Source organism: Patagioenas fasciata, unplaced genomic scaffold (assembly GCF_037038585.1).
Source record: "Patagioenas fasciata isolate bPatFas1 unplaced genomic scaffold, bPatFas1.hap1 Unplaced_5, whole genome shotgun sequence".
NCBI classification, from domain to species: Eukaryota; Metazoa; Chordata; class Aves; order Columbiformes; family Columbidae; genus Patagioenas; species Patagioenas fasciata.
This window is the reverse complement of record NW_027288767.1, coordinates 206,360-233,833: the sequence shown is the minus strand read 5'-3', so window position 1 is coordinate 233,833 and position 27,474 is coordinate 206,360. Positions and strand designations below refer to the sequence as shown.

Sequence of the window (27,474 nt, the reverse complement as noted above, 5' to 3'; positions counted from 1 at the left end):
ATTTAACCCTTTTGGGTTGAAACCTTTGAGACCGAACGCCGATTGATTCCACCGGGCAAGCTCCACCTGCCTGGAGCTTCAGTGCCAACTACGCCATCTGTTCTAAAAGCGCCGCGGCTTTATCATGTTGATTTTTTTACCTATTTATCCTGATTTTTGTCACTTTAGCCGCTTGGCGGCTGCTCCGGTTGAGGATGGCGGCGTCTCCATGTGCCGGAACCACGGGTGGTCGGTGGACGCCGAGAGGGGGCAGGTAACGGGCACCCATGGGTGCTGCTCATTGAGCGGGGATCTGAGCGAAGGCGGCGGGGGGGACGGCGGTGCCGTCGAAGCCCTTTGCGGGGGTCGTTACCAAATTGTGCGTAACTGGATGATTTGTGAACGTCGCTGCCGATTGAGTGGAGACGACGGGGTGAGAAAACGAGAAATAGGGAATCGCTGCGGTGTAAAGATTCGCGTTGCGCGCTCCCGCCCGGTTTGGGTCGTGTTTAGCGTAGCGGGTTTTATTATCCTCGTTATATAACGGAGAAATAATTGGGAAGAGCAGTTTGCAAAGCGCTTTGATATCCTCCAGCGCCACCGACGCTCCCGGTTCCGTTTGTGCTCAGGTGCGCGACGCGGGCGATGCAAACACCGCGAAACCATCGTTGGGAGATGGAAACGGCGCCTCCGAACCCCCGACGCTGTCTGAAAACCCCCCTGGTGATCCCGGTGTTGGTTCCAGTGACAAGGAACGAGGTGGGTGAGGAGTACTTGGATGGTTGTGCGATGATTCGGCAACCGGCGGCGCCGGAGTCGCTTCCCGGAGCACCCGTGTGTGTGTCCCTGGCTGAACCAAGGGTGCTACGTGCCCCAAAACCCCCCAAATTACACCCAAATAACGCTATGGGGACGCGCTCGGCGGCCACTACCCCAGGGACGGGCTCTGGGAGGCTCCAGGCTCCCGCTGGGTTATTGATCCGAAATACGGAACCCGGCGATCGCCTCGAGTTGGGTGAAAGGGAGGAAGCATCAGCAGGACTGGAGGGTCCCCAGACCCCTCATTTTGGGGTTCGCCGCTTGCTTTTGAGCCAAAAAAGGAGGAAAAGCAGATAAACGCCCGTGTGATTTTGTGCGTTTTCCACCTTTAACCCTTTTCTCGTTCGATGTTGCCCAGATCACCGAAAATGCGTCTCCGGATGGGAAGATCTCGCAGCAAAAAGGCGACGGAGGCCAAAACCCCTCGTGATCCCGACACCGGGATTGAAGCGCTTTCGGCCGCCCCGCGGGGTTAATTCAGTGCGATGCGGATGTCCCCACGTAGCGCTTTGGGGGGAACACCCCGCTTTATGGTTGTGGTTTACGGGGGGTTTATCTCAACCCGGGCCGAGCGATCCCGGTGTAAAACCGCCCGGTGAACCCGGTTTGGGTTCGGCGTCCCCTCGCTGGTTTGTGGTGACAAACGCAGAGCTCGTGCTCCCCAAAAACCCCCAAAATGGGTGCTTTTGTGGAATATGGGATGGAAACAACCCCCCAGCGTTTCGCTGTGATATCGGGTGTAAAAACCACCCGAGTGCTGCGATCGACTGCAAAACCCCATTGGGATGATCCATCAGCGACCGATTTCACCAAAACGATGGGAATTGGGACAATTTGTGGTTGTGATGCCGAGGAACGGTCTCGGCACGATGATTTTGATCCTGAGCCTTGCTTTTCCCCCCTTATTTCTCAATATCCCGCAGGCAGAATGGACGGCGACTTGGGATTGTGCCTGGTGAAGGACGCCCCCAAAATCAGCATCCGGCCGTGAGTCCCCAAACCACCAAAAACGGGCGCAAAACGGGTGCGTCGCGCTTTTCCTGCCCCTCGTTTGGCCCGCCAGGACCCATTGACGTCCATTCCGAACGGAACACGAGGCGCTGATGTCACCGGCGGCGCTGATGTCGCGGCGGAACCCCGGCAACGCTTTGTTGTTCCGAGCCCTCGCAGGGCGTCTCTCCCACTCTGCCGCGTCTTGGAGCGAATCCCTGTGGTTTTCGGCCGAACCGCGCGGTTTCGGTGCCGATCGGAGCACGATGATGCCGTGAGCGCTCAGAACGCCCCCGTCCCCCCCGCCGCGCCGCCGCGGTCCCCGTCACCGCCTCCCGTCCCCTCTCCAGGCAGATCAACGTGGGGAGCGGCTTCCAGGCGGAGCTGCCGGCCCTGCGCGACCCAGCGCAGGCGCAGCAGGACGAGGAGCGCGCGGAGCTGGTCTGGAAGCCCTGGGGGGACATGGACACCGACCCGCAGGCGCCCGACCCAGGTATCGCACGCATTGGGTGCCTGGCCCACCCCACCTGGGCCCCGGGGGGGTCGTCGCTGCTCTTGGGGCTCCCAACGCTGCCTTTTGGGTAGAAATAGTGACGTTTTTCCGTGTGTTTCTTGCTCTCCGCTCCACCTGGTTGGCTCGTTTTCCGCTGTCCCGTATCGCACCTTTTGTCCCCAAAACCCAACTTTTCCTTCTCGTATCGTACCCATTATCATGTCGCACCTTTTCTTGACCAACCCCGACGTTTCCTTTGTCCTATCACACTTTTCTTGATAAAACCCAACTTTTCCTTGTTGTAGCGCGTCTTTTCTTGACATAAACCCAACTTTTCCTTCTCGTATCGTACCCATTGTTGTATCGCACCTTTTCTTGACCAACCCTGACGTTTCCATTGTCCTATCACGTCTTTTCTCAACAAAACCCAACTTTTCCTTGTCCTATCGCATCTTTTCTCAACAAAACCCAACTTTTCCTTGTCTTATCACGTCTTTTCTTGACAGAACCCAACGTTTCTGTTGTCCTATCGCGTCTTTTCTTGACATACACCCAACTTTTCCTTGTCCTATTGGTTCTTATCTTGACCAACTCCAACTTTTCCTTGACCTATTGTGTCTTTTCGTGACAAAAGCCAACTTTTCCTTGTCCTATTGTCTTTTCTTGACATAAACCCAACTTTTCCTTGTCCTATCGCGTCTTTTCTCAACAAAACCCAACTTTTCCTTGTCCTATCGCACCTTTTCTTGACAAACCCCAACATTTCCTTTATCATATCGCATCTTTTCTTGACCAACTCCAACTTTTCCTTGAATCGTACCCATTGTCGTATCACGCTTTTCCTTGACAAACCCCAGCTTTTCCTTGTTGGATCCCATATTTCCACCCCCAAACCCCAACACCCCCATGTCACATCCCCCTTTCCCCCAACACCCCCATGTCACATCCCCCTTTCCCCAAACCCCAACACCCCCATGTCACATCCCCCTTTCCCCCAACACCCCCATGTCACATCCCCCTTTCCCCAAACCCCAACATCCCCATGTCACATCCCCCTTTCCCCAAACCCCAACACCCCCATGTCACATCCCCCTTTCCCCAAACCCCAACACCCCCATGTCACATCCCCCTTTCCCCAAACCCCAACACCCCCATGTCACATCCCCCTTTCCCCCCCAAACCCCAACATCCCCACCTCATATCACCCCATTTCCCCCCCGAACCCCAACATCCCCATGTCCCATCACCCCGTTTCCCCCACCCCGTGTCGGTTGCAGTGTTGACCCTGCTGTCCATGGCAAGCTCCAGCACCATCCCCGGGAGCTCCAGCACCGTCCCCGGGAGCTCCAGCGCCATCCCCAGGAGCTCCAACGCCATCCTCGGGAGCTCCAGTGCCGTCCCTGGGAGCTCCAGTGCCATCCTCGGGAGCTCCAGTGCCATCCTCGGGAGCTCCAGTGCCATCCTCGGGAGCTCCAGTGCCATCCCTGGAAACTCCAGCGCCATCTTCGGGAGCTCCAGTGCTGTTCCTGGGAGCTCCAGTGCTGTCCCCGGGAGCTCCAGTGCCATCCCCGGGAGCTCCAGTGCCATCCCTGGGAGCTCCAGTGCCATCCCCGGGAGCTCCAGTGCCGTCCCCGGGAGCTCCAGTGCCGTCCCTGGGAGCTCCAGTGCCATCCCCGGGAGCTCCAGCGCCATCCTCGGGAGCTCCAGTGCTGTCCCTGGGAGCTCCAGCGCCGTCCCCGGCGCCGTCCCCAACCTGGAGCTGGCCCTGCACTGCCTGCACGCGGCGCGCGGCGACCTGATGGTGAGTGACCCCAAAACCACCCGATATCACCCCAAACCCCCTGATATCACCCCCAAACCCCCCGATATCACCCCCAAAGCCCCCCGATATCACCCCCATACCCCCGATATCTCCCCAAAACCCCCGATATCTCCCCAAACCCCCCTGATATCACCCCAAAACCTCCTGATATCTCCCCAAAACCCCTTGATACCAGCCCAGAACCCCCTAATATCACCCCAAACCCACCGATATCATCCCCAAAAGCCCCAGTATCACCCCCATGTCCCCGATATCACCCCAAACCCCCCGATATCACCCCAAAACCCCCTGATATCTCCCCAAATCCCATTGATATCACCCCAAAACCCCCCGATATCTCCCCAAAACCCCCGATATCTCCCCAAAGCCCCCCGATATCACCCCAAAACCCCCCGATATCACCCCAAAACCCCCCGATATCACCCCAAAACCCCCTGATATCTTCCCAAAACACCCCGATATCTCCCCAAAACAACTTGGCATCTGCCCAAATCCCCTTGATATCACCCCAGAACCCCTTGATATCACCCCAGAACCCCCCGATATCACCCCAAAACCCTATGATATCTCCCCAAAACCCCCCGATATCACTCCAAACCCCCCCAGTATCTCCCCAAAACCCCCCGATATCACCTCAAAATCTCCCGATATCTCCCCAAACCCCCTGATATCACCCCAGAACCCCCCAATATCACCCCCAAGCCACCCGATATCACCCCCAAAAGCCCCAATATCACCCCCATGCCCCCGATATCACCCCAAAACCCCCCGGTATCACCCCAAAACCCCGATATCACCCCAAAACCCCCTCATATCACCCCAAAATCCCCTGATATCTCCCCAAAACACCCCGATATCTCCCCAAAACACCTTGATATCACCCCAAAACCCCCTGATATCTCCCCAAAACACCCTGATATCTCCCCAAAACACCTTGATATCACCCCAAAACCCCCTGATATCTCCCCAAATCCCGATATCACCACAAAACCCCTCGATATCTCCCCAAAACCCCTCGATATCACCCCAAAACCCCCTGATATCTCCCCAAAACCCCTCGATATCTCTTCAAAACCCCCTGATATCTCCCCAAAGCCCCTCAATGTTACCCCAAAACCCCCCGATATCACCCCCAAACCCCGATATCACCCCAAAACCCCCCGATGTCTCCCCAAAACACCCCGATATCTCCCCAAAACACCTCGATATCACCCCAGACCCCCCAATATCACCCCAAAACCCCCTGATATCTCCTCAAATCCCCTGATATCACCCCAGAACCCCTCGATATCACCCCACACCCCCTGATATCTCCCCAAAACCCCTCAATATCACCCCAAAACCCCTCGATATCACCCCAAAACCCCCTGATATCTCCCCAAAACCCCTTGATATCACCCCAAAACCCCCCGATATCACCGCCAAACCCCCCGATATCACTCCAAAACCTCCTGATATCTCCCCAAAACCCCCCGATATCACCCCAAATCCTCCTGATATCTCCCCAAAACCCCCCGATATCACCCCAAACCCCCCGATATCTCCCCAAAACCCCCTGATATCACCCCCAAACCTCCTGATATCGCCCCAAAACCCCCCGATATCTCCCCAAGCCCCCCGATATCTCCCCAAAACCCCCCGATATCACCCCAAAACCCCCAAAATCACAACTTGGGGCGTCCTGCTCCGAATGGAAGGCGAACCCCGAGCCTCTTCCTCTTGCAGAAGGCGCTGGAGATGCTGCTTTCGGGGGGGCCCCCCAAGTCCGAATCGGACCCTCTGGCCAATTATCATTACGCAGGTAAACGAGGAACGGGGCCCATTCCCCCCCAGGACACAAACAGACACCACGATACCCTTTCCACGCCGATTTAAACATCTTGGGCTGCCGATAACGACCCCCCCGCCCCGTTTGCTAATTGCGTTCCCCATAACGAACCCGCTCATTGCCCCGCAGGCTCGGACACGTGGACGCCATTGGAGCAGCAGCTTTTCCACCGTGCTTTTGCCACCCACAAGAAGGACTTTTATCGCATCCACAAGAAGGTAAATCCCCCAAAATCATCGGGTTTTAACCCAAAAAGCCGCGTTTTTGAGTCACGCATCGAACTCCCATTCTCCAAATGTCATTTTGCTGCTTAACGCTGCAAAAAAGGCACCGGAATGAGACAAAACGAGGCGTAAATGTGATTTACCGCGGCGTTTCCATCCTAAACCGCCCCTATCCCCTCGCTTAGGTCCAGACTAAGACTGTGGCCCAGTGTGTTGAATATTACTACATCTGGAAGAAAACGACCAAACTCAAGTCCTACCGAGCAAAAGGGACGGGCAAAAAAGCCAAGAGAAACAAGGAAAAGGCCGAGGAGAAGGTAGAAAACGCGTTTACACAGAATTTGCGCTGCAGGAAAACCGCCTTGAGGCCAAAAAAGCGGCTTTTTGGGCCCGAAATGGGCTCGATTGGCTGCAGGTTGATTGCAGTGATTCCAGGTATTAACGATCCTGGTGGGGTTTGAATGGTTTGGGGGATATTCTGTGGTTTTGGCTTCGCCGCCGAAGGGAATTGCTGTGCATTCCCTGCCAAAAAGCGGTGGTTTGTGTCACAAAAAGAGCCGGTTTTGGCTCTTTTAGCCTCACCTGGCTGAGTTGTCTCTATGGGCTGTTCCATAGGGTCTTGTTTCCAAGCTGGTTTATTCTCAGCGCTCTCGACCTTTGGTGAAAGGGGGGAATGAGGGGAATCTCTGCTTTCCAGGCCACTTTCCAGCCCCCGAAGAAGAAGCCCCGTCCCTCGCCCGAGGAAAGGGCCAAAATGAAGCAGCAAATGGCCCAAAATGAGGGCGCCGGGGAGTCCTTTCCATGCACGGAGTGCGGCAGGTGAGTTGTTGCTTATTTGGGGATAAAGAGGTTAAAAGGTGTTAAAGCCACCCGGCGCGGAGCTGAGAAACGGCGCCGGACCCGCGCCAAAACGCACCCAGAGAGGGTGAAGCCAAAAAGCACTAAAACCTGGGTTTTCCGCCCCGTTTCCAGGGCGTTTGCCACGATGCGGGGCAAGAACGCACACATGAGGTGGCACCGGGCGCGGGAGCTGCAGGCGGGGACCGAGCTGACCCCAAAGGGCTTGGAAATTGAGGACAAACCAGCCGAAATGGTGATTGCTGCGCTGGTTCTGGAGCCGCAGGCCGGGACCGAGCTGCCCATAAAGTGCTTGAAGATTGAGGAGAAACCAGCTGAAATGGCGATTGCGGGACCGGAGCTGCAGGATGGCACCGAGCCGCCCCCAAGATCCTTGGAAATTGAGGACAAACCAGCCGTAATGGAGATTGCGGTGCCAGAACCGCAGGTGGGGACCGAGCCGCCCCAAAAATGCTTGAAGATTGAGGACAAACCAGCCGAAATGGTGAATGCGGGACCGGAGCTGCAGGATGGCACCGAGCCACCCCCAAAGGGCCTGAATATCGAGGAGAAACCAGCTGAAATGGTGATTGCAGCGCTGGAGCCGCAGACCGGGACTGAGCCACCCCTGAAATGTGTGAAAATTGAAGAGAAACCAGCTGAAATGGTGACTGTGGCGCTGGAGCCGCAGGCTGAGACCAAGCTGCCCCTAAAGTGCTTCAAAATTGAGGGCAAACCAGCCAAAATGGTGATTGTGGGACCAGAGCTGCAGGATGGCACTGAGCCACCCCCAAAGGGCCTGGAAATTGAGGAGAAACCAGCTGAAATGGCGATTGCTGCGCCGGTTCTGGAGCCGCAGGCCGGGACTGAGCCGCCTCCAAGATGCTTGGAAATTGAGGAGAAACGAGACAAAATGGTGATTGCGGGACCGGAGCTGCAGGCTGACACTGAGCCACCACCAAAATACCTGCAAATTGAGGACAAACCAGCTGAAACGGTGATTGCGGCGCCAGCGCCGGAGCCGCAGGCTGAGACCGAGCCCACCCTGAAGCGCTTTAAAATTGAAGAGAAACCAGCGGAAATGGCGATGCCGGAGCCGGAGGCCGGGACTGAGCCACCCCTGAAGCGCTTAAGAATTGAGGAGAAAGCAGCTGAAATGGAGATTGCAGCACTGGAGCTGCAGGCCGGGACTGAGCCACCGCCAAAGTGTTTGAAAATTGAGGAGAAAGCAGCCGAAATGGAGATTGCGGTGCCAGAGCCACAGGCCGGGACCGAGCCGCCCGAAAAGTGCCTGAAAATTGAGGGAAAACCAGCGGAAATGGTGATTGTGGCACCGGAGCCGCAGGTGGGGACCGAGCCGCCCCCAAAATGCTTTCAAATTGAGGAAAAAACAGGCGAAATGGCGATGCCGGTGCGGGAGCTGCAGGCCGGGACCGAGCCGCCTCCAAATTGCCTGGAAATGGAGGAAAAAGCAGCTGAAAAGGCGATTGCGGAGCCAGAGCCGGAGGCCGGGACCGAGCCGCCCCCAACGTGTGTGAAGATTGAGGAGAAAGCAGCTGAAATGGAGATGCCGGAGCCAGAGCCTCAGGCCGGGACTGAGCCACCACCAAAGTGCCTGAATATTGAGGAGAAACCAGCTAAAATGGAGATTGTGGTGCCAGCACCAGAGCCACCGGCCGGGACCGAGCCGCCCCCAAAATGCGTTAAAATTGAGGAGAAAGCAGCTGAAATGGTGATTGTGGCACTGGAGCTGCAGGTGGGGACCAAGCCGCCCCCAAAATGCTTTGAAATCAAGAAACCAGGTGAAATGGCGATGCCGGAGTCGGAGCTGCAAGCTGGGATGGAGCCGCCCCCAAAGCGCCTGAAAATTGAGGAGGAACCAGCCGAAATGGGGATTGCGGCACCGGAGCTGCAGGACGGGACCGAGCCACCACCAAAATACCTGAAAATTGAGGAGGAACCAGCCGAAACGGTGATTGCGGCACCAGAGCCACGGGCCGGGACCGAGCCGCCCCTGAAGCACTTGGAAATTGAGAAACCAACCGAAATGGCGATTGTGACGCCGGAACCGCCGGCTGAGACCGAGCCACCACCAAAATGCATGAAAATAGAGGAGAAACCAACCGAAATGGCGATGCCGGAGCCGCAAGCCGGGACCGAGCCGCCCCCGAAGCGCCTTAAAATGGAGGAACCAGCCGAAATGGGGATCGCGGCGCCGGAGCAGCGCCCGGGGTAGGTTTGCGCCCTCAGGAAACCCCCGCGCCGAAACCACCGTCGGCTTTCCCACCGGACGGCGCATCCAGAGGGGGTTTTTGGGGAGAAAAGGGGTGAATCTGCGCGTGTTTGAAGAAGCGACCGCGGGGGGTTTGGTTTCTCGGCATCGGGTTTGATGGGAAGAGCTGGCGCCCGATCGTCATCTCCGGCACCAGGGGGCGCACGGAACGGGGCCGGAATTGGGCTGAAATCCTGCGAGATTGGGAAAAAACGCCGCTGTGAGATCAACGGGCAGCGGCTGCTCGCGGTGGGAAGAACCGGAAAGGGAAATGGTGGCAAAATGGTGCCGTAAAGCGCACCGATCTGAGCCGAGAAACAGGGGTTTTGGTGTTTTTCTTTCTATTTAACGCGCTTTCTGCTTTGCTTAATAAACTGGGTTCTGGAATGAGTTGAAGTTCGTTAATGCAGCGATTTGTGACAACGGGGGGGTTGAGTTGTTTGATTAATGAAAAGTTAATTAAGGGTCTTGTCACACCAGGAGGGATGGAAGGGGGATTTATTTTGGGAGGTCTTGAGATTTATTGCTGTCACGATACCGGGGCTGTTGGTGCCACCCATCGCGATACCGGGGCCGTCGGTGCCACCCATCGCGATACCGGGGCCATTGTCGCTGCCCATCACGATACCGGGGCCATCAGTGCCACCCATTGCGATACCAGGGCCGTCAGTGCCACCCATCGCGATACCAGGGCCGTCGGTGCCACCCATCGCGCTACCAGGACCATCATTGCTGCCCATCACGATACTGGGGCCGTCGTCACTGCTGTTGTGACGATACCAGCGCTGTTGTTGCCACCTGTCGTGATACCAGGACCATCAGTGCTTGCTATTGCGATACCGGGGCCGTCGGTGCCGCCCTTCGCGATACCGGGGCTGTTGGTGCCACCCATCGCGATACCGGTGCTGTCGGTGCTGCCGTCGCAATACCGGGACCGTCAGTGCTGCCCATCACGATACTGGAGCTGTTGGTTCTGCCCATCACGATACCAGGGCCCCTGTCACTGCCCATCACAATATCAGGGCCGTCGGTGCTGCCGTCGCAATACCAGCTCCATCACTGCTGCCCGTCGCGATACCGGGGCTGTCGGTGCCGCTGTCGCGATACCGGGGCCGTCGGTGCTGCTGTCGCGATACTGGGGCCGTCGGTGCTGCTGTCGCGATACCGGGGCCGTCGGTGCTGCTGTCGCGATACCGGGGCTGTTGTCGCTGCCCAACGGTGAGAGGAAAGCTGCGCTTGGAAGGGATTTCCTGTCCAGAGTCCTCATCGTCTTGGCCATGCACAGCACAGTGAGATGTTCCCCATCGAACAGAAACGGTAACTGGGGTCTGTGGAGAGCGCAGGGGGTAAAAGGGGTCTGGGAGGAAACTGCCTGAGGAAAAGTGAGACATCCCTTTTCCCTCTGTTTTAGAAACCCCAGCCAACTCGAGAGCATCTTGGGAGGGGTCGAGCTGCACTTACCCAGAGGACACAGCAGCTGGAGGAAGCCAGGAGAGATCGGCGTGGAGAGGACGAGCGCAAGGAGGCTGCAAAAGGGAGAGGAAAGAAATCAGTGCCGCGGCCACTGCTGTTGCTGGGATGGGAGACGTGAGGGCCTGGGGAGCTGCGGTGGGGCAGCCGGGGCTGGCAGAGCAGCCCCACGCACCCCTCAGTAGGATGGGAATGAAGAATATGAGGAGCAAAAGTAAGAAAACTCATGGGCTAAGATAAAAAAACACAAGTGAGATAAGTAATTGAAAGAGGAAGAGAGAATAAAACGCAAGGCGTGATGCAAAGACTCGTGGGCTCCCACAAGCACAGGGAGATCCCGCAGACCCCGAGCGATGGCTGCCCTGCAACCCCCTTCCCTCCCTTCTTATTGATGAGCACCACGTTAGGGCGCTGTTGGTGCCACCCATCGCGATACCGGGGCTGTTGGTGGCACCCATCGCGATACCGGGGCTGTCGGTGCCACCCATCACGATACCGGGGCCGTCGGTGCCACCCATCGCGATACCGGGGCCGTCGGTGCCACCCATCGCGATACCGGGGCCGTCGGTGCCACCCATCGCGATACCGGGGCCGTCGGTGCCACCCATCGCGATACCGGGGCCGTCGGTGCCACCCATCGCGATACCGGGGCCGTCGGTGCCACCCATCGCGATACCGGGGCCGTCGGTGCCACCCATCGCGATACCGGGGCCGTCGGTGCCACCTATCGCGATACCGGGGCCGTCGGTGCCACCCATCGCGATACCGGGGCCGTCGGTGCCACCCATCGCGATACCGGGGCCGTCGTCACTGCTGTTGTGACGATACCAGCGCTGTTGTTGCCACCTGTCGCAATACCAGGACCATCAGTGCTCGCTATTGCGATACCGGGGCCGTCGGTGCCACCCATCGCGATACCGGGGCCGTTGGTGCCACCCATCGCGATACCGGGCTGTCGGTGCCACCCATCGCGATACCGGGCTGTCGGTGCCACCCATTGCGATACCGGGGCTGTCGGTGCCACCCATCGCGATTCCGGGGCTGTCGGTGCCACCCATCGCGATACCGGGGCCGTTGGTGCCACCCATCGCAATACCAGGGCTGTTGGTGCCACCCATCGCGATACCGGGGCGATACCGGCCCCTCCTGGGGCAGCAGGGGTCCAGTACCAGCACGGTTTGGGGGTGGACCCGCTGGAAAGCAGCTCTGCGAGAAGGACTTGGGAGTTCTGGGTGACATCAGGTTGGCCACAAGTCACCAATGTGTCCTTGTGGTCACGAGGCCGAGGGTACCTGGGGGATATTTATTAAGAAGAGTGTGAGCAGCAGGTGAGAGAGGTGAATCCTCCCCCTCTGCTCCACCCTGGGGAAGCTGCATCTGCAGTTCTGGGTCCAGTTCTGGGCTCCCCAGTTGAAGAAGGACAAGGAGTTACTGGAGGGAGTCCAGTGGAGGGACACAGAGATGCTGAGGGGTCTGGAGCATCATTCTGATCAGGAGAGACTGAGAGAGCTGGGGCTGTTGAGCTGGAGAAGAGAAGCTGAGAGGGATGTGATCAATGGGATCAATATCTCAGGTGGGTGTCAGGATGGAGCAGACTCTGTTCAGTGGTGCCCAGCGCCGGGGTGAGGGGCATCGGGCACAGACTGAAACCCAGGAGGCTCCATCTGAACGGAAGGAGAAACTTGCTTGCTGGGAGGTGCCAGAGCGCGGCCCAGGCTGCCCAGAGCGGGTGTGGAGTCTCCTTCTGTGAGACATTCAGACCCCTGGGATCCTGTGTGATCTGCTCTGGGACCCCGCGGGAGCAGGGGGGTTGGACTGGATGATCTCCAGAGGTCCCTTCATCCCAAACCAGAATGGGGTTCTGAGGGAAGGGGAGAGGAGGAAGGGGAGAGGAGGAAGGGGAGAGGAGGAAGGGGAGAGGAGGAAGGGGAGAGGAGGAAGGGGAGAGGAGGAAGGGCAGAGGAGGAAGGGGAGAGGAGGAAGGGGAGAGGAGGAAGGGGAGAGGAGGAAGGGCAGAGGAGGAAGGGCAGAGGAGGAAGGGCAGAGGAGGAAGGGCAGAGGAGGAAGGGCAGAGGAGGAAGGGCAGAGAAGAGAAGCTGGGGCTGTGAAACAGAGGGAAAAGGGATGTTTCAATCTTCCCCTCACAAAGTTCCCTGCCAGCCTCCAAATTCTTTTTGATCTCAGGGACCCCCCAGGGATCCCAGAAACCACTGAGACCCCCCCAGACCCACTCGCAAGAACCCCTGGGACCCCCCCCCAAACCCAGGTTTCCCCCTTTCTCCCCTCCAGCCCCCAGGGACCTCACAACCCACCCAGGACCCCCGAGGGGCAGCTGCATGGGGGGGGGCTCTGACACCCCAAAAGTGATGGGGCGCATGGGGTGATGTGGATCCCCCTGTGGTGGTTTGGGGGTCCCTGAGTTGCCGTCCCCCCACTTTAGAGCTTTTGTACAAATTGTCTCTATATTCGTAGCTGGGGGAAAAAGCACCCCCTCCCCAGTGCTGCTCCCACAAACCTGGGGGGGCCTGGGTGGGTCCTCTGGGTCCCCCCCACTGGCACGGGGGGAAAGGAAAGGATTTAGCACAGAAATCACAGTATCACAGTATCACGGTGTGTTTGGGACTGGAAGGGACCTCGAAAGCTCATCCAGTGCAATCCCCCCGGAGCAGGAACACCCAGGAGAGGTCGCACAGGAACATGTCCAGGGGGTTTGAACGTCTGCAGGGAAGGAGACCCCACAGCCCCCTGGGCAGCCTGGGCCGGGCTCTGCCACCCTCACTGGGAAGAAGTTCTTTCTCAAATTTAAGTGGAACCTCTTGTGTTCCAGCTTGATCCCATTGCCCCTCGTCCTATCATTGTTTGCCACCGAGAAGAGCCCGGCTCCATCCTCCTGGCACTCACCCTTTATATATTTATAAATATTAATGAGGTCACCCCTCAGTCTCCTCTTCTCCAAACTAAAGAGCCCAGCTCCCTCAGCCTTTCCCCACACGGGAGATGCTCCACTCCCTTCAGCATCTTGGTGGCTGCGCTGGACTCTCTCCAGCAGTTCCCTGTCCTTCTGGAACTGAGGGGCCACAACTGGACACAATATTCCAGGTGTGGTCTCCCCAGGGCAGAGCAGAGGGGCAGGAGAACCTCTCTGACCTACTGACCACCCCCTTCTAACCCACCCCAGGTCCCATTGGCTTCCTGGCCCCAAGGGCCCAGTGCTGGCTCATGCTCACCCTGCTGTCCCCAGGACCCCAGCTCCCTTTCCCTACCCTGCTCTCTAACAGCTCATTCCCAGCCTATACTGACCCTGGGGTTGTTCCTGCCCAGGTGCAGCACTCTGCACTTCCCCTTGTTAAATCTCACCAGGTTATCCCCCCCCAGCTCTCAGCCTGTCCAGGTCTCTGATGGCAGCACAGCTTCCAGGGTCACCCACTCCTCCCAGCTTGGTGTCCCCAGCAAACTCGCTGACAGTCACTCAATTCCCTCATCCGAATCGTTAACGAATATATTGAATAATATTGGCCCCTGAGGCCCTGCACTGGATCCAGGCCTCAACCGGACTCTGCCCATTGACCACCACTCTCTGGCTTCTCCCTCTCAGCCAGTTTGCACCCCCCACTCCCCACTGCCCAGAGCACCCCTCCCCAGCTCAGCTGTGCGGATGCTGTGCAGACGGTGTCAGAGGCTTTGCTGAAGCCCAGGGAGCCCACACCCACCGCCCGCCCCCTCCATCCACCCGGGTACGTTCCCATGAACGGCGACGGGGTTGGTGGGGATGAACTGAGCTGAGCCCGAAATCAAGAGATTGAGCCACGCGCTCAGAGCGATATCGGCTGTTCAACCGCTCAGTCACCGCATTTTTAAACTACAGAATGTAGATCACAGGGGTTTAATTACGGGAAATATTTAACTGTTTAATGATGGATTTTTAATGCGGAGAGGGACCAACGAAGTGGGGTTTAAGCACCACTGCCTCTGACGGACGTTTAATCCCAAGAAATTTAATGGGAAATTAATTTAATTTGAAATGTTCTTTATCAAACTGTTCAGGTCACTTTTGAGATACAAAAAGTTTTTAAAGCAAAACATTAATCCCAGTAAATTTCCAACAACGCTCCCTTCCGTGAAACCAAAATTCAACAAAAACCTCAACGAAACTTCAACATTCGTTGTTTTTTAGTTAACGTTCAAATGTCGCGTTTAATGTTACACATTTAATTTATACACTGGAGGCCTTGGTGCGGGGGGGCTGGGGGGAGGGTGTGTTAAAGGGACATTGGGGGGCACATTTGGGGCTGTTTTGGGGTCAAAAAGGGGCATTGAGGTTCAGGGGGACTTGAGGGAGTCGCGGGGGGCGGGGACCGATCGGGGGGGCGGGGGGAGCCCCGCAGGGGGATTTGCTGGGGGAGGCAGGGTCAGCAGGGCCTCCCCTCCCCCGCAAAGGGACCCAGGGCCCCCCAAACCTGGTCCCTCCTGCCGGCTGCACCCCAACCCCCACAGCTCCCCTGCACCCCCAGACCCGCCCCGCGCCCCCCACAACCCCCGCACCAACCAAATCCGTCCCCGCCGCTCACCCAGGACGGAACTGGCGGCGATCGCGGTCCCAGCGCGGTGTGAGGAGGATTTTCAACCGCGGAACTGCGGGGGCGACCAGCGGGCCCCCCCCACTGCCGCCCGGGGGCAACACGGCGACCGCCCGGCCCCGGCCAGCGGGGCCGCAGCCCCGGGCCCCCCGCCCGCCCCCGCAGCCGCTGCAGCCGCAGGACCCGCCCGTGGCAGCGGCGCTCCGGCGGCAGGAGGGGACGAACCGCCACGGCCGGGCCGCTGCTCCCGGGGCGGGCTGCCTGGCCACGCCCCCGGCACCCCCATTGGCCACACAGCCGGCTCGTCACCGTCCCTCAGCACCCGTCCCGAGCCGCCATTGGCCTGGAGGCGGCCTCCTGATGCCCATTGGCTGTGCCGCTTCCAGCGGGAAGTCCCTCCCCTTCCCGACACGGCTCCGCGCCTGCGCAGTGCAGCCCCCGCGCAGCCCCGCGGTGGCGCCGTCGTCCGTTGCGGGCTCTCGCTGCTGTTTAATCCAATTCTTTAATTGTGTTGTTTAAACGCGGGTTCATGAGAGCACAAGCGAAACAGCGCTGGGTGCGCGGGAGATTCGCTCGGCCCAACACGCACACCTTTAACAACAGGAAGTGTGTTAATTACAGTAAGTGTTCATAATGACCCCAGAACTGTGCATGTCCATGAGGTGATCTCAGAACCGTTTCCACAGCCCTGAGCCCCCTGTTCTCCTGCGCAGTGGCACTGGGTGCATTTGAGGAGGGGTCCTTGGGGTCTTTGGATGAAGGCTCCTCAGCCTCCTCACAGTGGGCTTTGCCCCTTTGGCTCATTGTGAGGAACTGGTGGGACCCAAGCGGCCAAGGCGGTTGAACCCGGCCTGGCGCCCCCTTTTTGCTGGAAATCTTGGCGATCTCGTCTCCTCAAGGTTGCAGCTGGTGCCGTGAAACTTCTGATCTCGGCATTTGATGAAGTTCAGCCGCAGGTGTTAGTGACGGGATCGGTTTTACAAGGTGTTCCCTTCTGGAACAGGTATGGGATGGGCCTTGGCTGGCTCTGCCCTGGGTACCACTGATCTGTTACAGTTGGATCCCTGGGTATCACTGACCTGTTACAGCTGGATCCCTGGGTATCACTGACCTGTTACGGTTGGATCCCTGGGTATCACTGACCTGTTACAGCTGGATCCCTGGGTATCACTGACCTGTTACGGTTGGATCCCTGGGTATCACTGATCTGTTACGGTTGGATCCCTGGGTATCACTGATCTGTTACGGTTGGATCCCTGGGTATCACTGACCTGTTACGGTTGGATCCCTGGGTATCACTGATCTGTTACGGTTGGATCCCTGGGTATCACTGACCTGTTACGGTTGGATCCCTGGGTATCACTGATCTGTTACGGTTGGATCCCTGGGTATCACTGACCTGTTACGGTTGGATCCCTGGGTATCACTGATCTGTTACGGTTGGATCCCTGGGTATCACTGACCTGTTACGGTTGGATCCCTGGGTATCACTGATCTGTTACGGTTGGATCCCTGGGTATCACTGACCTGTTACGGTTGGATCCCTGGGTATCACTGATCTGTTACGGTTGGATCCCTGGGTATCACTGATCTGTTACAGCTGGATCCCTGGGTATCACTGACCTGTTACGGTTGGATCCCTGGGTATCACTGACCTGTTACAGCTGGATCCCTGGGTATCACTGATCTGTTACGGTTGGATCCCTGGGTATCACTGATCTGTTACGGTTGGATCCCTGGGTATCACTGACCTGTTACGGTTGGATCCCTGGGTATCACTGATCTGTTACGGTTGGATCCCTGGGTATCACTGACCTGTTACAGTTGGATCCCTGGGTATCACTGATCTGTTACGGTTGGATCCCTGGGTATCACTGACCTGTTACGGTTGGATCCCTGGGTATCACTGATCTGTTACGGTTGGATCCCTGGGTATCACTGACCTGTTACAGTTGGATCCCTGGGTATCACTGATCTGTTACGGTTGGATCCCTGGGTATCACTGATCTGTTACGGTTGGATCCCTGGGTGTCACTGATCTGTTACGGTTGGATCCCTGGGTGTCACTGATCTGTTACGGTTGGATCCCTGGGTATCACTGATCTGTTACGGTTGGATCCCTGGGTGTCACTGATCTGTTACAGTTGGATCCCTGGGTATCACTGATCTGTTACGGTTGGATCCCTGGGTGTCACTGATCTGTTACGGTTGGATCCCTGGGTGTCACTGATCTGTTACAGTTGGATCCCTGGGTATCACTGATCTGTTACGGTTGGATCCCTGGGTATCACTGATCTGTTACGGTTGGATCCCTGGGTGTCACTGATCTGTTACGGTTGGATCCCTGGGTATCACTGATCTGTTACGGTTGGATTAACTTTAAGACAGTAACCAAACCTTATTCTTAAAGTTGACGTAGATTTACGATATATTCTTTTAAAGGTAGCTGTAACCAAGCCTTATTCTTAAGGTTGACATACAGTTATGATATATTCTTCTAAAGCAGGTAGCTGTAACCAAGCCTTATTCTTAAGGTTGACATACATTTATGATATATTCTTCTAAAGCAGGTAGCTGTAACCAAGCTTTATTCTTAAGGTTGACATACATTTATGATATATTCTTCTAAAGCAGGTAGCTGCAACCAAGCCTTATTCTTAAGGTTGACATACATTTATGATATATTCTTTTCAAGTTGGTACCTTAGAAATAACTGATAAACATGCGACTGTTGCTTAACATCTCTTAGACAGACAGTTTGTGTTAGAATAGGTGTGGGATGTGCTCATGGTTGTCAGGGGTCATAAGGAATATGTATGTGACCAACTTGTATAAATAAGGTGGAGTCTGAATCAGCTGTTGGAAGCTCTGGGTGCGAACCCCGGGTTTCCCAGCGCTGGAATAAAGCACCGCATGGAGCTGCGCCCGTGGTTCCGTGTCCTGATCACTGACACCGCTGTCATCGCTGTCACAATGGGCCGTGGGGACAAAGGGGGTCCCCATGGTACAACAATGGGCCTTGCGGACAAATGAGGTCCCAAGGATGTCACAATGGGCCCTGGGGATAAAGGGGGGTCCCCTGAATGTCACAATGGGCCCTGGGGACAAAGCGGGGGTCCCTAGGATATCACAATGGGCTCTGGTGACAAAGGGGTCCCCAGGATGTCACAATGGGCTCTGGGGACAAGGGGGGTCCCACCCTGTCACAATGGGCCCTGGGGACAAAGAGGGGTCCCCAGGATGTCACAATAGGCTCTGGGGACAAAGGGCATCCTCAGGATGTCACAATGGGCCCTGGGGACAACGGGGGGTCCTTGGACATAACAATGGGCCCTGGGGACAAAGGGGGCTCCCCAGGATGTCACAATGGGCTCTGCAGACAAAGGGGGTCCCCAGGATGTCACAATGGGCCCTGGGGACAAGGGGGGGTCCTGGGATATCACAATGGGCCCTGGGGACAAAGGGCATCCTAAGAATGTCACAATGGGCCCTGGGGACAATGGGGGATCCTCAGGATGTCACAATGGGCCCTGGGAACAAGGGGGGTCCCACCCTGTCACAATGGGCCCTGGGGACAAAGGTGGGATCCCCATGGTGCCACGATGGGCCCTGGGGACAAAGGGGGGGTCCCCAGGATTTCATAATGGGCCCTGGGAACAATGGGGGGTCCTGGGACGTCACAATGAGCCCTGGGGACAAAGGGGGTGTCCCAGGATGTCACAATAGGCCCTGGGGACAGAGGTGGTTCCCCTGAACGTCACAATGGGCCCTGGGGACAAAGGGGGGTCCCCAGGACGTCACAATGGGCCCTGAGGAGAAAGGGGGGGTTCCCCCGGATTTCACAATGGGCCCTAAGGAAAATGGGGGGTCCTGGGACATCACAATGGGACTGGAGACAAGGGGGTTCCCCAGGATGTCACAATAGGCCCTGGGGACAAAGAGAGGTCCCCTGAATGTCACAATGGGCCCTGAGGACAAGCGGGGTCCCCACGGTGTCACAATGGACCCTGGGGACAAGGGGGGGTCCTCGGACGTCACAATGGGCCCTGGAGACAAGGGGGGGTCCCCAGTATGTCACAATAGGCCCTGGGGACAAAGAGGGGTCTTGATGGTGTCACAATGGGCCCTGGGGACAAAGACGGTCCCCACGATATCACAATGGGCCCCGGGGGCCAAAGGGGGGTCCCCTGAATGTCACAATGCGCCCTGGGGACAATGGGGGGTCCAGGGATGTCACAATGGGCCCTGGGGACAAAGGGGGTCCCCAGGATGTTCACAATGGGCCCTGGGGACAAAGCGGGGGTCGCCAGGATATCACAATGGGCCCTGGGGACAAAGAGAGTCCCCAGGATGGCACAATGGGCCCTGGGGACAGGGGGGTCCCCACTGTGTCACAACGGGCCCTGGGGACAAAGGGGCGTCCTGTGATGTCACAATGAGCCCTGGAGACAAGGGGGGTCCTGGAATGTCACAATGGGCCCTGGGACAATTGGGGGTCCCCAGGATGTCACAATGGACACTGGGGACAAGGGGGTACCCAAGATGTCACAATGGGCCCTGGAGACAAAAAAGGTCCCCACCCCGTCACAATGGGCCCTTGGGACAAAGGGTGATCCCCAGGATGTCACAATGGGCCCTGGGGACAATGGGGGTCCCCACGGTGTCAGAACGGGCCCTGGGGACAAAGTGGAATCCTGGAATGTCACAATGGTCCCCAGTGACAAAGGCGGTCCCATGGTGCCACAATGGGCCCTCGGGACAAAGGGAATCCCCAGGATTTCACAATGAACACTGGGGACAAGGGGGTCCTGGGACATTACAATGGACCCAGGGGACAAAGGGGGATCCCCAGGATGTCACAATGGGCTCTGGGGAAAATGGGGAGTCCTAGAATGTCACAATGGGCCCTGGGCACATAGTGGGTCCCCATGGTGTCACAATGGGCCCAAGTGACAAGAGTGGTCCCCAAGGTGACACTATGGGCCCTGGGGACAAGGGGGTCCCTCGGATATCACAATGGGCCCTGGGGACAAAGGAGGTCCCCATGGTGCCACAGTGGGTCCTGGGAAAAAACGGGGTCCCCAAGATGTCGCAATGGGCCCTGGCGACAAGGGGGGGTCCCCAAAATGTCACAATGGGCCCTGGGGACAACGGGGGGTCCTGGGATGTCGCAATGGGCCCTGGGGACAAAGGGGATCCCTATGGTGTCACAATGGGCCCTTGGGACAATGGGGGGGTCCACAGGATGTCACAATGGGGTCTTGGGACAAAGAGGGTCCCCAGGATGTCACAATGGGCCCTGGGGACCACGGGGGGTCCTGGAATGTCACAATGGGCCCCAGTGACAAAGAGGGTCCCCATGGTGCCACAATGGACCCTGGGGACAAAGGGGGTCCCCAGGATGTCACAATGGTCCCTGGGGACAAGGAGGGTCCCCACAGTGCCACGATGGGCCCTGCGGACAAGGGTGTCCACATGGTGTCACAATGGGTCCTGGGGACAAAGTGGGGTCCTGGGATGCCACAGTGGGCCCCAGTGACAAAGGGGGTCCCCATGGTGCCACGATGGGCCCTGCGGACAAGGGGTGTCCCCTGAATGTCACAATGGGCCCTGGGGACAAGGGAGGTCCCCACAGTGTCACAATGGGCCCTGGGGACAAAGAGGCGTCCTGTGATGTCACAAGGGGCCCTGGAGACAAAGGGGGTCCACATGGTGCCACAATGGGCCCTGGGGACTAAGTGGGGTCCTGGGATGTCACAATGGGCCCTGGGGACAAAGGAGGTCCCCATGGTGCCACAATGGGCCTTGGGAACAATGGGGTCTCCCCAGGAGGTCACAATGGGCCCTGGGGACCTGGGGTATCCTGACGGTTTCACCATGGGCCATGGGGACAAACGGAGTCCCTAGAATGCCACAATGGGTCCTGGGAACAAGTGGCGTCCGCATGGTGTCGCAATGGGCCCTGGGGACAAAGGGGGGTCCCCAGGATGTCACAATGGGCCCTGGAGACAATGGGGGGTTTTGGGATGTCACGATGGGCTCTGAGGACAAGGGGGTTCCTGGGATGCCACAATGGGCACCAGTGACAAAGGGGGTCCCCATGGTGCCACAATGGGCCTTGGGGACAATGGGGTCTCCCCAGGAGGTCACAACGGGCCCTGGGGACATGAGTAACCTGACGGTGTCACAATGGGCCCTCGGGACAAAGGGGTGTCCCCTGAATGTCACAATGGGCCCTGGGGACAATGGGGGGTCCTGGGATGTCACAATGGGCCCCAGTGACAAATGGGGTCCCCATGGTGTCACCATGGGCCATGGGGACAAAGGGAGTCCCCAGAATGCCACAATGGGTCCTGGGAACAAGTGGGGTCCCCATGGTGTCACAATGGGCCCTGGGGACAAAGGGGGTCCCCAGAATGTCACAATGGGCACTGGGAACATAGGGGGGGTCCCCATGGTGTCACAACGGGCCCTGGAGACAAACGGGGTCCCCAAAATGTCACAATGGACCCTGGGAACAATGGGGGGTCCTGGGATGTCACAATGGGCCCCAGGGACAAATGTGGTCCCCATGGTGTCTACAATGGGCCCTCGGGACAAAGTGGAGTCCTGGGATGTCACAATGGGCCCCAGTGACAAAGGGGGTCCCTATGGTGCCACAGTGAGTCCTGGGGACAAAGGGGGTGCCCAGAATGTCACAATGGGCCCTGCAGACAACGAGGGTTCCTGGGACGTCACAATGGGCCCCAGGAACAATAGGGTCCCTAAGATGTCACAATGGTCCCTGGGGACAAAGGCGGGGTCCCCTCGGTGCCACGATGGGCCATGGGGACAAGGGGGGTCCCCGGGATGTCAGAATGGGCCCTGGGGACAAATTGGGGTCCTGGGATGTCACAATGAGCCCCAGTGACAAAGGGGGTCCTCATGGTGCCACATTGGGCCCTGGGGACAAAGGGGCTCCCCAGAATGTCACAATGGGCCCTGGGGACATTTGGGGTGCCCAGAATGTCACAATGGGCTCTGGGGACAAAGGGGGTCCCCAGGATGTCACAATGGGCCCTGGGGTCAAAGGGGCGTCCTGGGATATCACAATGGGCCCTGGGGACAAGGGGATCCCCATGGTGTCACAATGGGCCCTTGGGACAATGGGTGGTCCCCAGGATGTCACAATTGGGTCTTGGGACAAAGGGGGTGCCCAGGATGACGCCATGGGCCCTTGGGACCAGGCGGGGTCCTGGGATGTCACAATGGGCCCCAGTGACAAAGGGGGTCCCTATGGTGCCAGAGTGAGTCCTGGGTACAAAGGGGGTGCCCAGAATGTCACAATGGGCCCTGCAGACAATGAGGGTTCCTGGGACGTCACAATGGGCCCTGGGGACAAGGGGGATTCCCTTGAATGTCACAGTGGGCCCTGGGGACAAAGTGGGGTCCTGGGATGTCACAATGGGCCCTGGGGACAAAGGGGGTCCCCACGGTGCCACGACGGGCCTTAGGGACAAGAGGGTCCCCAGGATGTCACAATGGGCCCTGGGGACAGAGGGGGTCCCCACGGTGTCACAATGGTCCCTGGGGACAAAGCGGGTGTCCCCTTGGTGCCACGATGGGCCATGGGGACAAGGGGGGTTTCCAGGATGTCACAATGGGCCCTGGGGACAACAGGGGGTCCTGGGATGTCACAATGGGCCCCAGTGACAAAGGGGGTCCCCATGGTACCACAATGGGCCCTAGTGACAAAGGGGGTCCCCATGGTGCCACAGTGAGTCCTGGGGACAAAGGGGGTGCCCAGGATGTCACAATGGGCCCTGGGGACAATGAGGGGTCCTGGGACATCACAATGGGCCCTGGGGACAAGGGGGGGGCCCTTGAATGTCACAGTGGGCCCTGGAGACAAAGGGTGGTCCCCAGGATGTCACAATGGGCCCTGGGGACAAAGGGGTGTCCTGGGATATCACAATGGGCCCTGGGGACAAGGGGATCCCCATGGTGTCACAATGGGCCCTTGGGACAATGGGTGGTCCCCAGGATGTCACAATTGGGTCTTGGGACAAAGGGGGTGCCCAGGATGACACCATGGGCCCTTGGGACCAGGCGGGGTCCTGGGATGTCACAATGAGCCCCAGTGACAAAGGGGGTCCCCAGGACACCACAATGGGCTCTGGGGACAATGGGGATCCTGGGACATCACAATGAGCCCTTGGGACAAAGGGGGTCCCCACCCTGTCACGATGGGCCTTGGGGACAAAGGTTGTCCCGAGGATGTCACAATGGGCTCTGGGGACAAAGGAGGTCCCCACAGTGTCACAATGGGCCCAGGGGACAAAAGAGGTCCCCAGGATGTCACAATGGGCCCTGGGGACAATGGGGGGTCCTGGGACGTCACAATGGGCCCTGGAGACAAGGGGGGGTCCCTTGAATGTCACAGTCGGCCCTGGGAACAAAGGGTGGTCCCCAGGATGTCACAATGGGCCCTGGGGACAAAGGGGGTCCCCACGGTGTCAAAATGGTCCCAGTGGACAAAGGGGGAAGTCCCCTCGGTGCCATGATGGGCCCTGGGGACAACGGAGTCCCCAGGATGTCACAATGGGCCCTGGAGACAAATTGGGGTCCTGGGATGTCACAATGGGGCCCAGTGACAAAGGGGATCCCCATGGTGCCACAATGGGCCCTGGGGACAAAGGGGGTCCCCAGAATGTCACAATGGGCCCTGGGGACATTTGGGGTCCTCAGAATGTCACAATGGGCCCAGGGGATAACGGGGGATCCTGAGACGTCACAATGGGCCCTGGGGACAAAGGGGTCCCCATGGTGCCACAATGGGCCCTTGGGACAAAAGGGGTCCCCAGGATATCACAACGGGCTCTGGGAACAAAGCGGGGTCCTGGCATGTCAAAATGGGCCCCAGTGACAAATGGGGTCTCCATGGTCTTACAATGGGCCCTGGGGACAAAGGGGGGTCCTAGGACATCTCAATGGGCCCTGGGGACAAAGAGGGGTCCCCAGGATGTCACAATGGGCTCTGGGGAAAATGGGGGGTCCTGGGATGTCACAATGTGCTCTGGGGACAAAGCAGGGGTCCCCATGGTGTCACAATGGGCTCAAGTGACAAGAGGGATCTCCACGGTGCCACTATGGGCCCTGGGGACAAGATAAGGTCCTCGGCTGTCACAATGGGCCCTGAGTACAAGGGGGGTCCCCAAAATTTCACAATGAGCACTGGGGACAAAGTGGCGTCCTGAAATGTCACAATGGCCCTGGGGACAATGGGAGGTCCTGGGATGTCACAATTGGCCCTGGGGACAAGGGGGGGTTCTGGGATGTTACAATGGTCCCTGGGGACAAAGAGGGGTCCCCAGGATGTCACAATAGGCCCTGGGAACAAAGACGGGTCTCCTGAATATCACAATGGGCTCTGACGACAAGTGGGGTCCCTACGGTGTCACAATGAACCCTGGAGACAGAGGGGGTCCCCAGGATGTCACAATGGGCTCTGGTGACAAGAGGGGTCCCAAAGATGTCACAACGGGGAATGGAGACAAAGGGGGGGTCCCAACGGTGCCACGATGGACCCTGGGGACAAGGGGGTCCGCAGGGTGTCACAATGGGCCCTGGGGACAAAGAAGGGGTCCCCAGGATTTCACAATGGGCCCTGGGAAAAATAGGGGGTCCTGGGATGTCACAATGGGCCCTGGAGATAAGGGGGGGTCCCCAGGATGTCACAATAGGCCCTGGGGACAAGGGGGGTCCCAAGGACGTCACAATGGGCACTGGAGACAAACAGGGGGTCCCCAGGATGTCACAATGGGCTCTGGGGACAATGGGGTGTCCTGGGATGACACAATGGGCCCTGGGGACAAAGGGGGCTCCCCAGGATATCACAATGGGCTCTGGGGAGAAGGGGTGTCCAACCCTGTCACAATGGGCCCTGGGGACAAAGGGGGGGTCCCCACGGTGTCACAATGGGCACTGGGGACAAGGAGGATCCCCATGGTGCCACGATGGGCCCTGGGGACAAGGGGGTCCCCAGGATGTCACAATGGGCACTGGGGTCAAAGAGGGTCCCCAGGATGTCACAATAGGCCCTGTGGACAAGGGGGTTCCACACTCTGTCACAATGTGCCCTGGGGACAAAGAGAGTCCCTACGGTGTCACAGTTGGACCTGGGGACAAAGTGGAGTCCTGGGATGTCACAATGGGCACTGGAGACGAGGGGGTCCTCCGGATGACACAAAGGACCCTGGGGACAAAGTAAGGTCCTCGGCTGTCACAATGGGCCCTGAGGACAAGGGGGGTCCCCAGAATTTCACAATGAGCACTGGGGACAAAGTGGAGTCCCAAAATGTCACAATGGGCCCTGTGGACAAGGGGGGGTCCCCAGGATGTCACAATGGGCCCTGGGGACAAGGGGGGTCCCCACAGTGTCACAATGGGCCCTGGGGACAAGGGGGACACTGGGATGTCACAGTGGGCCCCAGTGACACAGGGTGTCCCCATGGTGCCACAATGAGCTCTGGAGATAATGGGGGTCCCCAGCATGTCACAATGGGATCTGGGGACAAAGGGGGGTCCCCAGGATGTCACAATTGGCCCTGGGGACAATGGGAGGTCCTGGGATGTCACAATGGGCCCTGGGGACAAAGGTGGTCCCCATGGTGCCACAATGGGCCCTGGGGACAAAGATGGGTCCTGGGATGTCACAATAGGCACTGGGGACAAAGCGGGGGGCCCATGGTGTCACAATGGTTCCCCAGTAACAAGGGGGGTCCCCATGGTGCCACTATGGGCCCTGGGGACAAGGCGGGGTCCCCATGGTGTCACAATGGGCCCTGGGGACAAAGTGGGGTCCTGGGATGTCATAATGGGCACTGGGGACAAGGGGGATCTTGGGAAGTCACAATGGACCCTGGGGACAACGGGGTTCCCCACTCTGTCACAATGGGTCCTGGGGACAAAGAGGGTCCCTACGGTGTCACAGTTGGACCTGGGGACAAAGTGGAGTCCTGGGATGTCACAGTGGGCACTGGAGACGAGGGGGTTCCCAGGATGTCACAATGGGTCCTGGGGACAAAGGGGGTCGCCAGGATGTGATAATTGGCCCTGGGAACAAAGGAGGTCCCCACAGTGTCACAATGGGCCCAGGGGACAAAAGGGGGACCCCAGGATGTCACAATGGGCCCTGGGGACAATGGGGGGTCCTGGGATGTCACAGTGGGCCCCAGTGACAAAGGGTGTCCCCATGGAGCCACAATGAGTTCTGCGGATAATGAGGGTCCCAAGCATGTGACAATGCGATCTGGGGAGAAAGCGGGGGTCCCCAGGATGTCTCAGTGGGCCCTGGGGACAATTGGGCGGTCCTGGGATGTCACAATGGGCCCCAGTGACAAATCGGGTCCCCATGGTGTCACCATGGGTCATGGGGACAAAGGGAGTCCCCAGAATGCCACAATGGGTCCTGGGAACAAGTGGGGTCCCCATGGTGTCACAACGGGCCCTGGAGACAAACGGGGTGCCCAGGATGTCACAATGAGCCCTGGGGACAAAGGGGGTCCTGGGATGTCACAATGGGTTCTGGGGACAAATGTGGTCCCCATGGTGTCTACAATGGGCCCTGGGGACAAAGTGGCGTCCTGGGACGTCATAACGGGCCCTGGGGACGATGGGGGCTCCCTTGAAGGTCACAATGGGCCCTGGGGACAAGGGGGTTCCCTTGAATGTCACAGTGGGCCCTGGGGACAAAGGGGGTCCCCACAGTGCCAGGACGGGACCTGGGGACAATAGGATCCCCAGGATGTCACAATGGGCCCTGGGGACAAAGGGGGTCCCCACAGTGTCACAATTGTCCCTGGGGACAAAGAGGGGATCCCCTCGGTGCAACGATGGGCCCTGGGGACAAGGGGGTCCCCAGGATGTCACAATGGGTCCTGTGGACAAAGGGAGTCCCCACGGTGTCACAATGAGCCCTGGGGACAAAGGAGGTCCCCATGGTGCCACAGTGGGTCCTGGGAAAAAACGGGGTCCCCAGGATGTCACAGTGGGCTCTGGCGACAAGGGGGGGTCCCCAAAATGTCACAATGGGCCCTGGGGACAACGGGGGGTCCTGGGACATCGCAATGGGCCCTGGGGACAAAGGGGATCCCTATGGTGTCACAATGGGCCCTTGGGACAA

The 27,474-nt window shown here is 58.3% G+C and overlaps 2 protein-coding genes across 2 annotated transcripts; one reads left to right on the top strand and one right to left on the bottom strand.

The window, feature by feature from the left end:
- Positions 1–170: 170 nt before the first annotated feature.
- Positions 171–9,746, top strand: LOC136115924 (uncharacterized). Its single transcript, XM_071803262.1, has 12 exons — positions 171–253; positions 609–738; positions 1,157–2,062; positions 2,139–2,281; positions 3,559–3,677; positions 3,884–3,903; positions 3,947–4,082; positions 5,829–5,904; positions 6,061–6,149; positions 6,341–6,472; positions 6,853–6,974; positions 7,128–9,746. The coding sequence occupies exons 3-12, from the start codon at positions 1,902–1,904 to the stop codon at positions 9,226–9,228; spliced, it is 3,099 nt and encodes a 1,032-aa protein (XP_071659363.1). The 5' UTR covers positions 171–253; positions 609–738; positions 1,157–1,901; the 3' UTR covers positions 9,229–9,746.
- LOC139826868 (uncharacterized) lies at positions 9,747–15,650 on the bottom strand. Its single transcript, XM_071803261.1, has 4 exons — positions 15,645–15,650; positions 15,303–15,572; positions 10,726–10,790; positions 9,747–10,592 (listed from the first exon to the last, which is right to left on the bottom strand). Exons 1-4 carry the CDS (start codon positions 15,648–15,650, stop codon positions 10,283–10,285), a joined length of 651 nt encoding a protein of 216 aa, XP_071659362.1. The 3' UTR covers positions 9,747–10,282.
- Positions 15,651–27,474: the final 11,824 nt, after the last annotated feature.

What these genes read in the sequence shown, in the direction of transcription:
- LOC136115924 (XM_071803262.1), top strand. Translation starts at nt 1,902, where the DNA reads ATGTCACCGGCGGCGCTGATGTCGCGGCGGAACCCCGGCAACGCTTTG. An exon ending in TGCCATCCCCGGGAGCTCCA is followed by an intron (nt 3,904 to 3,946) that starts GTGCCGTCCCCG and finishes TGGGAGCTCCAG; the next exon opens with TGCCATCCCCGGGAGCTCCA. An exon ending in GGCCAATTATCATTACGCAG is followed by an intron (nt 5,905 to 6,060) that starts GTAAACGAGGAA and finishes ATTGCCCCGCAG; the next exon opens with GCTCGGACACGTGGACGCCA.
- LOC139826868 (XM_071803261.1), bottom strand. An exon ending in CGCCGCCAGTTCCGTCCTGG is followed by an intron (nt 10,791 to 15,302) that starts GTGAGCGGCGGG and finishes TCCCTTTTGCAG; the next exon opens with CCTCCTTGCGCTCGTCCTCT. An exon ending in CCAGCTGCTGTGTCCTCTGG is followed by an intron (nt 10,593 to 10,725) that starts GTAAGTGCAGCT and finishes CGCTCTCCACAG; the next exon opens with ACCCCAGTTACCGTTTCTGT.